Below are 16,609 nucleotides of genomic sequence, written 5' to 3'. Positions count from 1 at the left end.
CTGCTCGTTCAGCGGTCAGCCTGACTGCCCTGAGCCGGCCACTAGAGGAGCGTCATGATACGATCATCATTCTGTCAAACAGGATGCACTACAATTACATATTTAAATAACTCCATTTATTTACGTGAACAATTCAATTGGATAAAATAACTGGATATCATCCCCTGCTGTAAATAAAACTAATAGTATCAGATTGCACACTAAATACCTCCCCTTCCTTGCGACCAATGGGGTTTGATGTCACACCTCTGTATGTACCATGTGAATAAATGTCACCACAAAGCACCAGCCGAGTTCAGTTTTCTGAAAAGTACTTCTTTTATTAATATTTTACAATCCTTTATTCATGGTTATGTCATTATTTACTTTTTCAGCGCCACTTTGCAAGTGTCATTATTCTGTGCTGTCTGACGACGGCAATAACAACGACAACAAAAAAAACAAAACAAACAAAGTAGAGGTTTGAAGAATGAGAGTCTATACAACACTTGTCAAGGGGCAAGAGAGAGATTCACATTTCGCCTCTCGGATTGACCTCTCATTGATTCCGCTTGTCAAAAACAATAAAGAAGTAAACAAAAAAAAGGTTAAAAGCAGTCAGTCAAGTGAATAAGTGTTGAGTTGTCTGTCTGGCTATAAAAACCCCACACTGCTCTTGAGAAATGTCCGATCTCCAAAAAAAAAAAGGATCAGTGCTCCTCGTTCTCCTCGGGCTTTTAAAAAGCTTTCCCCATGTCTGAAAAAATAATATACTACGAATAATCCGACAAAATATAAACATGGCCTCTCTCCCAGGCGCTGCTCCAAACATTGGAGAGTAATATTTGCATTTTTTTTTTGTTTTTTTTCTTAAAAAGCCTTTGAGTGAAATATTACTGGCAGGTCAAAAGAGAGGGAGATTTTCAAAAATTTAAATTTTGGGGAAGATTATGTAGTTGTTGTTGTGCTGTGTCAACGGGAGCTGCTGGCAGGATTACATTTCCTTGTAATGATCTATCAAATACTTCCTGAGAAATAAAGGAAATATCTACCTGGCATGAGAGGAAGAGGAAGAGGGGGGGAGGGGAGGCGGCTGTAAGAGAGAGGAGTTCGGAAAATAGGAATTGTGAGAATCAAAAGTCAAGTGAATCAAAAAAAAGTTTAGGATTGAGGAAAGAGAAATCATGAATTGTTGGTGGTGAGGACAGGGCAGTGCGTGTGTGTTGTGTGCCCAGTGGAAACGGTTCAGTGTGTAAACATGGAGCTGGAGGACAGAGGAGGTGTGGGCAGCAGTGCTGGTGTTGCTCAGTTTGTGGGGGAGGGGGGAGACTAACAAACTGTCGGTCCAGCTGCTGGTAGCATCTACACCCACGACTCTCACTGTGATCCCTGCTGGAGCCTTCAGTGTTCAACAGAAACACACCAACATCATCACTTCAACCTCTACTGGTATCTAGTCATGCAGATGCTTTTCCAGGTTTGAAATACAACGAGTGTTTGATTCTGGAGATGTCATTATTTACCAATTAATTGAAAAACAAAGCAATACACCCAACGTTTTGGGAAATATGCTTTTTTGCTAGTTAGATGAATCTACAGCCAGCAGCTGGTTAGCTTGAGTTGGCAACAAAGACTGGAAATAATAGGAAAACCATAGGTCAAATTAATAATTAAAAAAAGGGAAAAACAACAACATTTGTGGCTCTTCAGGGAGTGATGTATGGGAACATTGGGAAAACAGGAAGTTAGTTTAACACATCAGGAAATAGCCCAGAATCACTTTAAAACCCAAAACTGCTTTTTAAATCAAACTGAACAAACAGTATATAAGGAGTTAATGGGTCAAGCTACATTTGTACCCTTTGGATATAGCCAGGCTAGCTGTTCGCCCATTTCCAGTCTTTATGCTAAGCTAAGCTAATAGCTGGCGCTCCATATTGAAGAGAGGCAGAAGTCTCTAAATTGCCTCAAAGCACTGGAAAATAAAAACAAAAATCCATAAGCATGACCAGACACCAGTAGAGGAAACATTTGCTAAATTCATTTTCTTTGCTGTGAGTTGGGTGAATTGAGCCTTTACTTTAAAGAAACAAGGTGAACTGCTGACATTTGTGAACGCGTGTGGGAAAAATGCTGAATTATAAATACATTTGACATATTCTTAAGTGTTGTAACTGCCCGAGTTACTACCATCACCTCTTAGTGTCACACCTCACCCCTCTGCCCGATGGGAGGGAGCAGGGCGCGAGGTCTTAACACCACCGCAGCTGGAGGAATCCCAAAATGAAGCAGCGGCCACTTCTCCTGCGAGAGGCCTGTGGCGCCACCTCCCACCAACGTTTACCCACATTTGGCAGGCGGTGCTGGTTTATTTTCTACGCTGGTGAACAGACGATGTGTTGGTGTTACGTCTGCGATAGAGCCACCGCACAGTGGGAGACGCTCAGCTGAGGTGATGGAGATGAACAAAAAGGGGGCAGGAGGATGCTACTGAACTACCATTTTCTACCAAAAGAGCAAGGTTGATCTTGCGTTTTGACAGAATTGCACCCGAGCATTTGATTATAGGTTAAACTTCCAAGAGACAACAATTGACAAAAACTTAACGACACAAATCTTAAAATGCAGCCGCTGTCACGGGATTCTCTTTGGGGGGAGGAAAGTGTTTGTATCACTGCAAACAAATAATAACGGAGGACACGCTTTTCATTTTAAATATGAATGTTTGGGGAAGTGATGCCTTTCTGTGCACAAACTGATTGCATAGCATTAATCACATTTCCCAGTAACGTTTAGATAGCGTTGGTATATTCAAAACCCTAAATCGAAAAGCTATTTATTAGCACTAAGTCACCAGTGACATATTTGAAGGGAACAAAAAGGTTTGAATGACTCCTTCATGACGGTAGGCAGCAGAGAGCCTCTGAGTTGGTGCTTTTCTAATAATAATTAAATACAGACTTTCAAAAGTCATCCAAGAAGTTCCTATTAGCACCACTAATGTCTCTCGCCCCACTGGAAAAATGATATAATGCAAAACATTATTAGGTATGTGAAGCGCTCTTGCCTCAATAACAAACACTTCGTTACCAGTTTATTAGCTATAGTGGAGAACATGGCAGAGACCAAAATATATTTCCGGTTCTTACGGGATATATTACGTGTCGTTAAGCTCTTGTCATGGCTGATCTCAAGTCAGTTCACATCACCTATGACCATTTTCTCCCTAATCTAGCTGAATTTACAATAACTCCAATAACACATTTCCCTTGAATCCCGCCCTGCTGCTGATCCCTGCTTTAGAGCCAGCATTTAATGATGAACCAATCAGCTTTGGTTCTTAAAGGGGCTAATAGAAGATAACGTTTGAAAGCCAACACAAAGAGAGAAACAAAATGGAGGGGGGAGAGCACACGATAGTTGGATTATAAATTCTTTGTGCTAAAACGAAGCCTTGTTGTTTAAAGAGAGATATGGTTCAGGAAAAGATGGGAATAAAAGGCCTGATGATAGGAGGAGGAGGAGGAGGAGGAGGAGGAGGAGGAGGAGGAGGAGGAGGAGGAGGAGGAGGAGGAGGAGGAGGAGGAGTGACAGGGTGGGAGGAGGTGTCCCTGCTGGGGGGGAGGATGATGAGGCAGGGTCCATCTCCCCAACGAGTCGAGGGCAAATCGAGGAATGTCAGCAGGTGGAGCAGCCTTCTCCATCCGTCTGTCCCTCTCACACTTCCTCAGCTGTCCGCTCTTCGCCTGTGTGTGTGTGTGTGTGTGTGTGTGTGTGTGTGTGTGTGTGTGTGTGTGTGTGTGTGTGTGTTCCTCGATGCGGGTCACTGGAGGTCTCGGTCCTCGAGGTACCGGTACTCAAACGTGAAGCCTTCCTTCTTGCGCTGGCCCCATTTCTCATAATCAAAGTAAATGTACGTTCCCTGAGGAAGAATTAAAGGCATTTAATGAAAAATAAACAAGAAAGGTTTTACTGTATTAGAGCTATTCCCAGCATGCTTTGTGTCAAAAGCAAGGGAACACACCAGCTGCAACACTGGTATTGTTTTCCCAGGGTGTGTGTGCGTGTGTGTGTGTGTGTGTGTGTGTGTGTGTGTGTGTGTGTGTGTGTGTGTGTGTGTGTGTGTGATCATGGCAAAATGAGGTCCTGGAGAAACCTACCTGAACAGGAACTACCACAAAAAGCAGTTTAAAGGATTTAGCTGGCGATTCTATTCTGTGGACGGATTATGTCACCGAAATGGGATCGCAACCAGGTGATATGCAGTCACTGAACATTACAGATGTGTAGCTGATATCAAAAGGAAGATCCAGTTTGAAAATGGGCTTGGTCCGAGCAAGGGATCAGGGATGATGGGGGTAGAAACCGGGGAAGGGGCCAGTGTTTATCCCTGATTTGCGTCACGGCTGTAGTACAGTTCATTTTCATCATCAAAATCCTTAAGAAAGGAAGAAGGACTCCAAACTGTATACAGTATCAAACATGTGAAAAGTGTGTGAAACAAGTTCCTGTCTTAAAGCTTGTGCTGTGTTTCAGCAGGCTTCATGACGATTGTGCTGCAGATTACAAACCATGTGTTTAAATGGTTTGGGAGCTTTCATTATAAATCAAGTGTTGTTCACGCTCTGATGACCGTCTTCAACTGAATGCTGGGCAATATCGAATTGTATTTTTTAACTCCCTGTCTGACTGCTTTTCATACCCAGCAGCAGTCATGAATATAAATGTATCAACCGATTCCTAAAACGTCCCTGAATTGTTGGTATCCTTAGCAGTACATATCAAGTCTGCCTTCATTGTTAACTCCTCCATGGTCTGCTGAGAGCGGCAACACGTTCAGATTTCGAACATACTAAGGTTTGACTCCGTGTGAAGTGTCAAATATGTTTTGAAAGGTCAAATAAGCCCCTAGAGGTCAAAGAAGAGAAGCTGACCTGCTCAAACTCATCCGTGATGGTCTTGGGTTCTTCGTGCCTCTGGAACCACATCATGTACTTTGTGTGGAACCTCCATGACTGCTTCTTCAGGGCCTTGGCTGCCAGATACTGGGCCTTAGTGCCCTGCGCAGAGGAAGAGGAGATAAAAGAAGCATTAGTAAGAACAGTTTAACGGTTGTATCTGAGATCTCTGAAGTGTCTTCGATGGCTGAATCATGATCTACGTGTATCTCCTCTTTGTGTTGACATCATGTCTCTGACAGTACTTACCTCCAGGTAGTAAAAGATGAAGAAGAGGGTTTCCGTGGAAAGCCTCTGGTAGAACTCTACAGTGTCAGAGTGGGGTGGGGGCACCAGGTGGTGGAAAGTCAGGGTGGGGCACGGGTTCCTCATCAGGTACTGCCTGTGACATCGCAGAGAGGGGAGGGGGGTTAGTGGGACCATACTGATGCAAAGACAAAACATGAGGATTCATAATAGAAGTGAAAAACATATCGTTCTTCATGTCAAAACCTGGTGCCTACATTTCCCATAATGCAGCTCAACGTCCAAAAGCTTGGTGGTAAATGTGGCTGTAATGCTAGTGGCTAATGTAGCTCGAGTCTGAAGTGTGCTGCAGCGGAGATGTGCAGCGGGCCACAGAGGTTATTTTATTACAAATTCATAGTCCTAAGAACCAACCAATGGTGACTAAAGGGTTTATATACATTTTTTCACACACTCCTCATCACCTGTAACACACTTTTATAGAGTTCCTACTTTAACATTCTTTATTGGCTATGGCCAGTATCAATACATATATAATAACTCTTATGGAACGTGTGATGTAGAAAACTTGAACATCTCAAGGATTTCAGAAATGATATCAGAGGTGGAGATATAAGTGTTCAAATCTAAATGTAATTTAAAAGTTTCTGTATAAATAGATAGATCCACTTAGATAATAGACGTTGCTTTTAATCTAAGGCACTACCGACTGTTGTGCGGTTTCAAAACTACCAACGCATTACATATCGATCAGGCCAATGATTTCAGGGAGCAGTTTAGGACTAATTAACAGATCGATTGGTCAGACGGACGAAAAGTTTCCGAATGGGGGAAAGTAGGAACATTTAGTGGATCTCATTCTGCCAAAATACGTTTTTCCATCTAAACTGTGTATTTTTAAACCAGCGACACACCCAGTTTGTTCTTTCCGTTTCCATTGGCCTGTTACAATGTTAGCCAGGTCAGATGGAACCAGGACTAATGATCCTATCCCAGTAACACGCACAACATGACTGACGCATGTCGCACTCCCATAAAACATTATCGTCAAACGTCAGAGAGTGCGTGTACTGGAAATGAATTTGAGTTATTAAGATACAAAGATTCTCCTTGTGTCTTTATCTCAGAGTGTGTGTGTCACTCTCCTCCTCTGGCTGTGAAACAACAGCTACTGTGGGACAAGAGGGTTTGAGTGTTTTCATTTAAATGTCAATTGTACCCGTGTGGGCTGACTGCGCTGCAACACGGCGCCTGAATGATCTGCTCTCTAATTGTGTGTGTAGGTATGCTGCATTACTGGGAGACTGGAATGACTAAATATACATTTCAGACATCTGTTGATGTCTAAATGATCCCTTGTTAAACAACTGTGTGCAGCAACTGATTAGACCTGTGGCCTTTTGATTGGATGGCAAAGAAAAAGCAGCAGAATCACAAAAGATAAAAAAAAACAATGGACATTTTTATAATTAAGTGCAAACGTTGTTTCAAAGATTCCTGTGGAATCAGATCAATGATTGAGGCGTGTGTGCTTGTACTTCTTTTGTAAAGAGGATCAAGTTCAGGGAAATCAAATGTGTGTTCTTATTAGCAACAAGTCAATCATTAAAAATAAAAAGACAAATAACTGTTAGATTAGAGGCCGTGTTCACGACGGTGTTTGTGTTTTAGAACTCGCTTTCATCATCTTTTTGGAATTATTTGAATTTTTGAATAAATTCTAACACATTTGTCTTTTAATGAGTAAAAACTGATTTCCATAATACATATATACTATATAGTACTGTATACTATTTCAAACCAAGTGCCTAAACATTTTTTGCATGGCCCTCAAAATACCATGTCACTTATGAAAGTATCCCTTACATTTAATGGATGTGTTTTTTTGTCCCTTTTACTTTAAATCAGATTTAATTTTCTTCATTTTAGGATTTTGTGGGTGAGTTTTTTCATTTGAGTAAAGAATCACAGTACTTCTCTCCTCATGGCTGACCGACAACATTCTGACTGATTATAAAGACTAGTTTTTCTAACTTTGCCAACACTGCACTCTGTCATGAACGTTAGTTATCTCTTATATCATTTTTTGTGCAGCATGGAAATATGAGCACACCTGATCCTCTCGGAGTCGGACGGGTGGGGCATGTGCGTCCACGCCGCCTCCTCCATGGCCTGTTGGTAGAGCTGGTCTTTGGAGAGGGGGACGGGCCCCAGCGGGCACACCCCCAGTGACGGGGGGATGCTGACCTCCGACAGCGAGAGCTGAGGCGCTGACGAGGGGCCCGACTGGGCCGTAGTGCTGCTGGGGAAAATGTCTGAAGACAGACAGGAGAGAGAGACTAGGAGTCAGAGAGCAAGGGAGCAGTAGTAGGAGAGGAGGTGAGGATGTAAGGGAGTGAGAGAGGGAGTGCAGGGGGGAGGAGTAGAAAGTCAGAGACAAAGAGAGAGGAGTTGAGTCAGGATGATAATATCTACAGCAGTTTTTGTTCATAGTAGCTGAGAGTGGGAGGTGAGATGACATTTTGTTCCATTAAACTACAGCCTTTCTATTCCTGCCACCCTCTCCTTTCATTAAGGTGTGTGTGTGTGTGAGAGAGTGTGTGTCTGTGTGAGTATGTGTGTGAGTTACCTGGGGTGAGGTGCAGGGAGGGCACGTCTCCCTCCATCCCTGAGCTGAGTGCTGCTCGCTCGGCCATGGACTTCAGGCTGCTCAGAGTCTCCTGGGGCTGATGGGGACAGACAAGGAGGCTCATGGGAAAACAGATTCTGCCGGACAGTGTGTGCACAGTTTTGGTACCTGCCTGTACGGAGGGACTCAGGCCTGTGATCATGTTGTCATGGAAATCATTTCGGCTTCCCTTTATGTTTTTGTAGTTTGTTTATTCCTGTCCCCTCCCCTCAAAGATGCCTTTGTGGTAACAAACTACACCATATGACCAAACATACAGCAAATATATTTCTGGATTGTGTGTCCATGAAAAGTACTTTTACTGCGTTTGTTTGTATTTTCAACAAAAAAGATTGCACATTTTGTATAGCCTAACAATAACAAAGGTACAATTCAGCAACCATGGTTACAAATGGTCATTATCAGAGGTTGAATAAACATATATCAGTTGCACTAAAGCATTTATTAGCAACATTTCCATTGTGTAAAAAAAGTTATATGTAGGACTTTTTGTAGGAAATATATTTTAGACTATCCAGATCTGCGCAACTTTATTGTGATCTTCTTTCTCAGAACACGGGGAGAGATTCTTAAGTCTTAATCCAAGGAGGTGGATTGAGACTCTTTAGCTGTGAAGTAAATACAATTACCTGTTTTGGCATTCATTTTTTACAGAAGAAGAAAACAATAATACAAAAAATATATATCAAAAACGATATATTTTTACATATACAAGTACAAGTACTCAAAAGTATGCATATTTAATTATGCTTTAGATATCTGTGGATTATAGTTTGGTAACATTAAAAGACGTAACATTTATAAATATAAAAAGGTCCCACAATGAACATATAGCTTGCTGTGTGAAAACGGAATTGCAGAAAGATCGATGTTAATCCTTTCTAAATACATTTGATAACACAACATGTATACTTTAAACCTATTCAGTCAGTTATTCATCTAAAAGATGTGAGTCATTTCTGGTGAACGATTTTCAGTACACTCCTATACCTGTAGGTCAACTGAAGGTGACAAACACAACGTGTCTCTGCTGCTTTCATCACCTCAATGTTTTTAGAATTCTCTTAAGTTTTATCAGAGTTTATCGTAAGACGTGTATTTTTCCCCAACTGAAACTAAATTACCACTCATAATGAGGCCACGATAACAATAACAATCCCCGCTTGGATTTCACTTTTGTCAGAATTAATTAAATCATAATGGAGGCAGAAACAGTAGCATGCAAATTAACAGTCTGTGGAGATTTGGAATATTAAATGTTCGTAACGAAAACAACTCATCGTGCCTACATAATCCTGTAGCTGCAGAATGGTAAAATTGAGTGTTTGCATGGGCGTAGGAAGCATCCTCAATGTGGGTGGGACAATTTGACAGGGGGTGTGGGCAGGTGGTGGACCTAACATCCTCTTGGGGGGTCCGGGGGCATGCTCCCACGGGAAGATTGTTTTTTAAATGGTGAAGTTAAATGCATCTATCTGCTGCACTTTGAGAGCAACATTAGGGACTAAATCTATAGATATATCTCTCAACAATACCCATGTGAAACAGTACTGTAAACAGACTTACTTTTTCTTTATTCATATTTTACAAATTGCTCTCCTTTTAAACTGTATTTTTGTTTTAGTATCCTATAGTAGGCCTATGAGTTGGAATGATTTCATACCTGTTATTCTCTTATTTTGTATAGTGATCATATAAAAAGGAGTGCCTTGGAAATACTTGTTTAGATAAATGATGACCAAACCGTTTGAGACCCACTGAGATAACTTAGACCAGGGGTTTTCAAAGTGTGGGAAGGTGAGCCTCCCCTCAGAGAACATAAGAACAGCCGCGCCCCCCCCTCCCAATTATTATTGCTATTATTATTATTGTTGTTGTTGCTATAATGCAGGGGTATTATCATCCAGTGGAAAGCCCTTACCTACTGGCCTAGTTAAATCAAAGTGGTTACTTTTTTTTGGCTGGGCAGTGAAGTTTTACACACCGTCTTATTTGACTTTCTCAGGACTTAACTGTTTTTTGGGGGCAGACCCCGTCAAAGAAAAAAACATATTTACACACGTAAGGTCATCATCTTAACAGTTTTTTATGCTCATCGAGTCATCCGTGAGCAGAGCATCAAGTTGGCATGCCTATAAAGCTCAATGCAGCGATTACCATGTTGTTCAGCAAAACGCCTCACAAACGTATTAAGATCAACAGCTTTAGTGCGTTTTGATTCAATGCTGAGTACAGCCAAACTGACAGTCTCTTCTCTGTCATTGTAGACCGCAAAGACCTCATTCCTTCCGTCTACTTGGGGTCCGAATGCGCCGTCCCGTTCAAATGAAATCGCCGCAAATCACATTTCCTCGCTAGCGCCAGGGCCGGAGGAGGGGTTACAAGGCTCGCGTCTTGTGCTGCATTCACTTGCACTCGGACATTAGGGATTTTCTCTCATAAATGTCCGATGAGCCACAACTTTTATTTCAAAACAAAGCTGACGTTTTCTGCCAGACGCTGTCTCCTCTTTCACTTTAGGTAACTTCACAAAAAATCGATCCATGTTGCCACTCGCATAAAGTTAGCTGAAGTTAACCAGCTAGATTTCACTGTTTCTCATTATTTTCTTCTCACGCTGCGCCTCCCCTGAAGCTCTCTGGCGCCCCCCAGAGGAAGTGCGCCTCACACTTTGAAAACCGCTGACTTAGACTAAAGTTAACTATCTAAACACTCAGAGCCCTTTACTTCCCTGAGCTGACAGGAGAGAGCTCTCCTCCTCCTTGTTGTAGAAACAACTCCTTATGTGCGCTAGCGTTCTCTCCTGCGTTCTCTCCTGCGCTCTCTCTCGCTCGCTCACACAAAATGCGCTCGTCGTGCCACACACACAGCCGAGCTTGAATGACACACAAAGACCCAGAATAACTTTTAATGCTGTATCCTATTCTTTTCGATGGCTTTATTGTATTATCATATGACAGATTAACAGGTCGCTACTGGGCTTACAACTAAAGACACAGCTACACAAAAAACGCAGCATGTGTACAGCTCTGAGAATCTGCCTTGGTACAAGGTAGCAGTGAAAACATGGTACGGAATTCCATTGATTTGGGCATTCTCTCAATAAGCCCAAAGTGGAATGGGTTTGATAATGAAGCACTGACACTAGGGCTGCTCAATTAATCGTATTTTAAATCGCAATTACGATTATGGCTTTCAACGATTACGAAAACAACGTAATCGAAATAAAACGATTATTTTGTTATTACTTTTTTATTTTTATTATTGGTTTTTCAGTTGAATTATACTTAAAGTTCAGGGTAATCAAATGTTAAAAACATACTGTTCACATTTTTCGCGGATACAAGCGGCCGAGATGGGTTTTCTCCGCAGGGTGGCTGGTGTCTCCCTTAGGGATAAGGTGAGAAGTTCGGTCATCAGGGAGGGACTCGGAGTTGAGCCGCTCCTCCTTCGCGTCGAAAGGAGCCAGTTGAGGTGGTTCGGGCACCTAGTTAGGATGCCACCTGGGCGCCTCCCTAGGGAGGTGTTCCAGATACGTCCAGCTGGGAAGAGACCAAGGGGTAGACCTAGGACCAGGTGGAGGGATTATATCTCTTCGCTGGCCTGGGAGCGCCTTGGGATCCCCCAGTCAGAGCTGGTTGATGTCGCCAGGGAAAAGAAAGTTTGGGGCTCTCTGCTGGAACTGCTACCCCCGCGACCCGACCACGGATAAGCGGGAGAAGATGGATGGATGGATGGATGTTCACATTTTAGTTTTTCAATAAATGGATGTTTTCAAAGTAAATGGATAATCGTTTTTAATAATCGTGATATCAATTATTGACCCAAATAATCGAGATTATGATTTTCGCCATAATCGAGCAGCCCTAACTGACACAGCGGGCGAGTGGATAGACCGATGCACGGACTTTCCATATCGTAAACGTGGAGGGGTCGAAACTAATCATTTAAAAAATATAATGGCTGCAACGCCCATGAGTGTTTGTATATGTGTGTGACGCCCTTTACACCTGCTGTTATAATGAAATCTGTATTTGGATTATTTAGATGAGAAGCGCATAATAACACAAGGTTTAAATAGGGCCAGTGTGAGTGTGTGTGAGTGAGTGAGTGTGTGTGGTCAGACTCTCACCTTGATGCTGTCGGAGGACTGTGAGTAGGACATGGGTCCGTTCAGCAGGCTGCTGCCGCTCACCGTCTTGGCCTCGCTGTAGAAGGCCTGCGACGGGGAACTGGACGACAAACAGATGGAGCCCAGCAGACTGGAACCAGTGTCCTTACTGGAGAGAGGGGGAGGAAGAGAGAAGGGGTGAGAAGGGGGGACAAAATACCTAAATAAAAAATACCTAAATAAAAAAGGTAAGCGAGGTAAGAAAATGTACTTGTTTAGTTGTTAATGCTTATGGATTGAGGATGTCAGTAGAGCTTGGCAATAAAGCGGTAATATATCGATATTGCGATGTGAGACTAGAGATTGTCTTTTTGAATATACAACACATATTGAATATCGTGTCTGTTCCTGGTTTAAATGGCTGCATTTGAGTAAACGGATGTGTTTCTAGGAACTAACTAGACGGTTCTGCTATTTCCCTTTATCCAACTCATCACTATATCCACATCGCTGATTATTAAATAATGTGGATGCGTAAGTAATTAGAAAAAGCGCAAATAGTCCACCCTACAATATCGACATCAAAGTATATAGTAACAAATATTGGGATATTTGTTTTTCTTATATCGCGCTGACCTAGATGTCAGCTACATTTATTAGACAGGGTTCAGACATTTTAAGAAAAAATATGAATTTGTGACCGTCATAGCCTTAATCACCACATCAAAAATGATTCCTATCACTTGAAGTTTGACAAATTAAGGTTTACCAAATGAATTTCCAGCTATTCATATTAACTTTGATTATCGTGATGATTTTAAAATCCTGGAAAATATGCTGACATCATTGTTTTAATTTCACATTTTGAATTTAGTGTACAAGAGTGATTGTGTCTATGAAACACCAGATTGTTGAAAATAATCCATAACCCTAATTGTCTGGTAACCTGCTCCATCATACTCACGTCTGATTGGCTGTGGAGGTCAGACACGAGGGTTGGCTGCTGAGAGATTGGCTGGCACTGGTGAGGGCGGAGTCTGTTGTGCTGTCTGCTAACACAGCGCTGTAACCTGTATCGCCAAAAAAAGACACAAAGGGTACACCGCCTAAATAAATGTTAGAAAGGGCACATGAGCATACATCATACAGTCATGAAATGTACACTTAACACAATTTTACCGGCTTATGCCTAGCAAATACAATACTCAGGAAATCATTTCAGTTTTGACTGGCTTCAGTTTATAATAGGCATGTTTAGTAAGGCTATGTATTGACAAGGAATCTGGCAAAAGGTACTATGACACAGAGGTTAAAATATAATATATTGGATACTGTAAACACGGTGTTCGATAACAATTTTCACAGTCTTATCAAAGAATATTTTCTAGACGTAGCTGAAATGCTTGTGTGAACAGATTGTTGTAAGTGTGGATATATTCTCAAATACTCACTGGTGCTACCGTTCTGCTTCTGCTGGCTGGGCGGCCTGCCGGAGAGCGACATGTTCCCCCCCACCACTCCGCTCCCTGCTGATGCCGAGCTGCCTCCGTTGCTCCCGATGACCCCCACTCCGCTACCGGGCGCTAACCCTCCGACCGGGCTGAGCGACATGAGGGAGGACCCCTGCATCCCCGACTGCCCGGAGCCCAGACCCAGAATACCGGAGCTGATGCCACTCAGCCCCGGCGCCGGGCCCAGCAGCCCCCCCGAGGAGGAGGTTGGCCCGCCGACCGTGATGCTGCCGCTGCCGATGGAGCCCACTGCGCTGTTGGAGGAGGAGGGGCTGATGCCGATGCCACCCAGAGAGCCGGGCAGGCCGGAGCCGATGGCCCCTGAGGAGGCTGCCTGAGCGTAGGGGGCCGGGGTGGAACCCGACAGTAGGCTTGCCATGTTGCTCAGGGACGCCTGCATCCCTGACAGGCCCAGGCTCCCGGACATGGAGCTGGTGGGGATGGACATGCCGCCTTTCCCCAGCGAGAGGCCCAGGCTGAGGCCCAGGCTGTTGGAGGTGGACGTGGGCCCCGACAGAGACTGGGCCTGGGAGCTGGAAGTGAAGAGCCCCTGCGTGATGGCGTTGGGGGGAGAAGAGGCCATGTGGCTGTTGGCAGAGCTGATGGGGATGGAGATGGGAGCTGAAGGGGCGGAGCTCACTAAGCTTTTGGCCTGCTGTTGCTGTGCCGACGGGTGCGGCGGCTGCTGGGTGGCGTTGCTGTAGCTGCCGGCCGACGTGTTGGAGAGGAGGCCCCCCAAGCTGCCCAGGTGACTGTTGGCCCCCGGTCCTCCCCCCGTGATGGGCGCCATGGAGACGAGAGAGGACGAGGTCAGTCCAGACACAAATGAAGAAGAGGAGCAGGAAGAAGAAGAGGAAGAAGAGGAGGAGGAGGAGGAGGAAGAGGATAATGAAGAGGAGGGGTTTCCGTTCTTCACAGGTGACTGGAGAAGAGAAAAGAAGACATTTATAGGTTTGTCATGTTGTAACGTTTTTCTACAGGAAATCAAAAGACACAGTTTGTTCACCTAAGTCTATGTTAGTGATTGGCCTTTTATACTGGCTTACAACAAAGTGATCCAAAATGAAGACAACCTTAAACCAACATGTGACCTGGACATGCAAAGTCAACAAATATATATAAAATAATAACTACTCTCAGTGAAAGAAAATATCATATGACAAGAGAATATAAAATAAAATAACTAAAGTAACAAGTCTTTTCTTAGAGTTGCAGCACGCATATTGGAGTAATTACCTTGACAGCTTATAAGATTCATTTTAATAATTCATAAAAAGTTCAAGCATACTACTATTTTACAGAGAAATTACTTTAGTTTTGTTTTAATAAAAAGTGAACATGTCTATCCCAACTGATGTGTGTCCAAGGTGAGTTCTTAAAATCTGTACTAACAAAAGTTAAAAAAAACAACTTAAAATATTCACTTTACATTCAAATAAAACTAGGAAATGACATTAAACCTCGGATTGATGAAGTTCATGACTTCATGACACTTTTTCTGTATTTAAAGATAAGATGCTGACATGATCACTTAGAGATGAACCGTCTTTAGACTCACCTGACCGACTTCACTGTCTGTTGACCGTCCCCTCTTCTTGTCATCTTCAGAGTTCTCCTGAAAAACACAAATGAAGAACAACATTGTCATGGTCAGTCGGTGTACGAATGAGAAAAAATGTAATACAATATACTAACCAAAAGGTTGCCGGTTATCCAAATCCAACATTTCCAGATACTTTCCGCAGATTATTCAAAGTTAAACACCCACTGAACTTCACATTTCCTGCTGAACTCGTTAACCGCTTATAACCGAATCTTTACATCCATTTCACGCCAACTTCATGTCAGCAGCATTTAATATTATCACGCCTTTATTCAGACACATCAGCCCTATAATAAGTACTCTCAGTGCTCTGTGTGGGCGCAGAGGAAGAACAGATGATATAATGACAGCAGAGCCGAACAATAAGAGCAGATGGCAGCGCACATATAAAGGCAATTATCTTACATTTCAATTTTACATATTGACCTGACTTCACTAGAAGGGAAAGCAATGATAGGTTAAAAGTTCAGATATTGCCAATGTTACATCATTACATCTATTCGCAAACTTAGCCTTAGATATGTATTATTAAATCCCACTCAATACAGGACAGTAAAGGTAAAGAGGGTAACGGTGTAATTAAAGGGGCCCTGTTATGCCCTTTGGGTTTCCCTTTCCTGTAGTGTGTTATATAGGTTTGTGTGCATGTAAATGGTCTGCAAAGACTAAAATCCTAAAGTTAGCACTTCTGTTGGCTAGCACTCGAACACAATGTACTGGATAGGATAAGGGGCGGGACATCTCTAAGTGGTTGACCAATCAAAACGGAGACGGCCAGCTAACCAATCAGAGCAGCTCTGGTTTCAGACAGAGGGTGAAAATACAAATATGGACCTGAAGATGAGGAAGATAGGGCCCCTTTACTAGATATGACTATTCAACAGTTGATTACTTTTGGTGTATTAAAGAGACATTTACAAACGCAAATGTACCAAGTTAGTCAATTAAAAAAATGAATAGTTTATGTCAATTTTTTGTGTGCAATATTCTGAAAGACAAAACAAAAAAACTCTCAAAATTGACGAGTGCATAACAAATAATGTTATTGCCTTAAGTGTCTCCAGGTTTGAGCGACTCATATTTATTGAGGAATAAAAGTAGCAAATTCCAATATTTGAGAAAGTTTGAATTCCAAAGTAAGAACGAAGTCATATTCAAGCACTTTTTTCAAACATTTCAAGATGAATTTCAAGCTTTTCCAGCACTTTACCGCTATGGTTCATCAAGTACATACAGTATACTGATGATTGCACTTCTTTGTCACAGTAAAGAAGATGTTAGTGTGCTTTCAATACAATTCTGATTCATGACAGCATTATTTAGGAGGGTGACACATTTAAAAGGAAAACAAAACAAAGTGGGTTTCCTCTATATTTGGATGCATAATATGTCCTCTGTTTGTAAATTGGCTACATAATCTTCATTTCAAGCAGTTAATAACACTTTATATTAAAATGTTCAAACCTTTAGAACCCTTGTATTCAAATTAATACAAACTCCTTTGATTGGTAA

The 16,609-nt window shown here is 42.5% G+C and overlaps 1 protein-coding gene across 10 annotated transcripts in view; it reads right to left on the bottom strand.

Moving 5' to 3' along the window:
• Positions 1-294: 294 nt before the first annotated feature.
• The window catches only part of cnot3b (CCR4-NOT transcription complex, subunit 3b), a 33,869-nt gene continuing 17,554 nt past the window's right edge, over positions 295-16,609 (bottom strand). For 4 of the 10 annotated variants that reach the window (XM_034199698.1, XM_034199703.1, XM_034199700.1 and 1 more), the window contains 9 exons: positions 15,053-15,109; positions 13,435-14,416; positions 12,948-13,089; positions 12,005-12,152; positions 7,813-7,909; positions 7,297-7,522; positions 5,187-5,319; positions 4,914-5,039; positions 295-3,901 (listed from right to left, as the gene is read on the bottom strand). In XM_034199698.1, the coding sequence (XP_034055589.1) occupies positions 3,803-3,901; positions 4,914-5,039; positions 5,187-5,319; positions 7,297-7,522; positions 7,813-7,909; positions 12,005-12,152; positions 12,948-13,089; positions 13,435-14,416; positions 15,053-15,109 (2,010 nt within the window). In that variant the 3' untranslated portion in view covers positions 295-3,802. The remainder of the gene's footprint in view (positions 3,902-4,913; positions 5,040-5,186; positions 5,320-7,296; positions 7,523-7,812; positions 7,910-12,004; positions 12,153-12,947; positions 13,090-13,434; positions 14,417-15,052; positions 15,110-16,609) is intronic. The other 6 variants (XM_034199701.1, XM_034199706.1, XM_034199702.1 and 3 more) reach the window with 3 other exon arrangements.

Source organism: Gymnodraco acuticeps, unplaced genomic scaffold (genome assembly GCF_902827175.1).
Source record: "Gymnodraco acuticeps unplaced genomic scaffold, fGymAcu1.1, whole genome shotgun sequence".
In the NCBI taxonomy this organism is placed as follows: domain Eukaryota; kingdom Metazoa; phylum Chordata; class Actinopteri; order Perciformes; family Bathydraconidae; genus Gymnodraco; species Gymnodraco acuticeps.
Note: the sequence above shows the minus strand (reverse complement) of the source record. Positions and strands in the feature narration are given on the sequence as shown.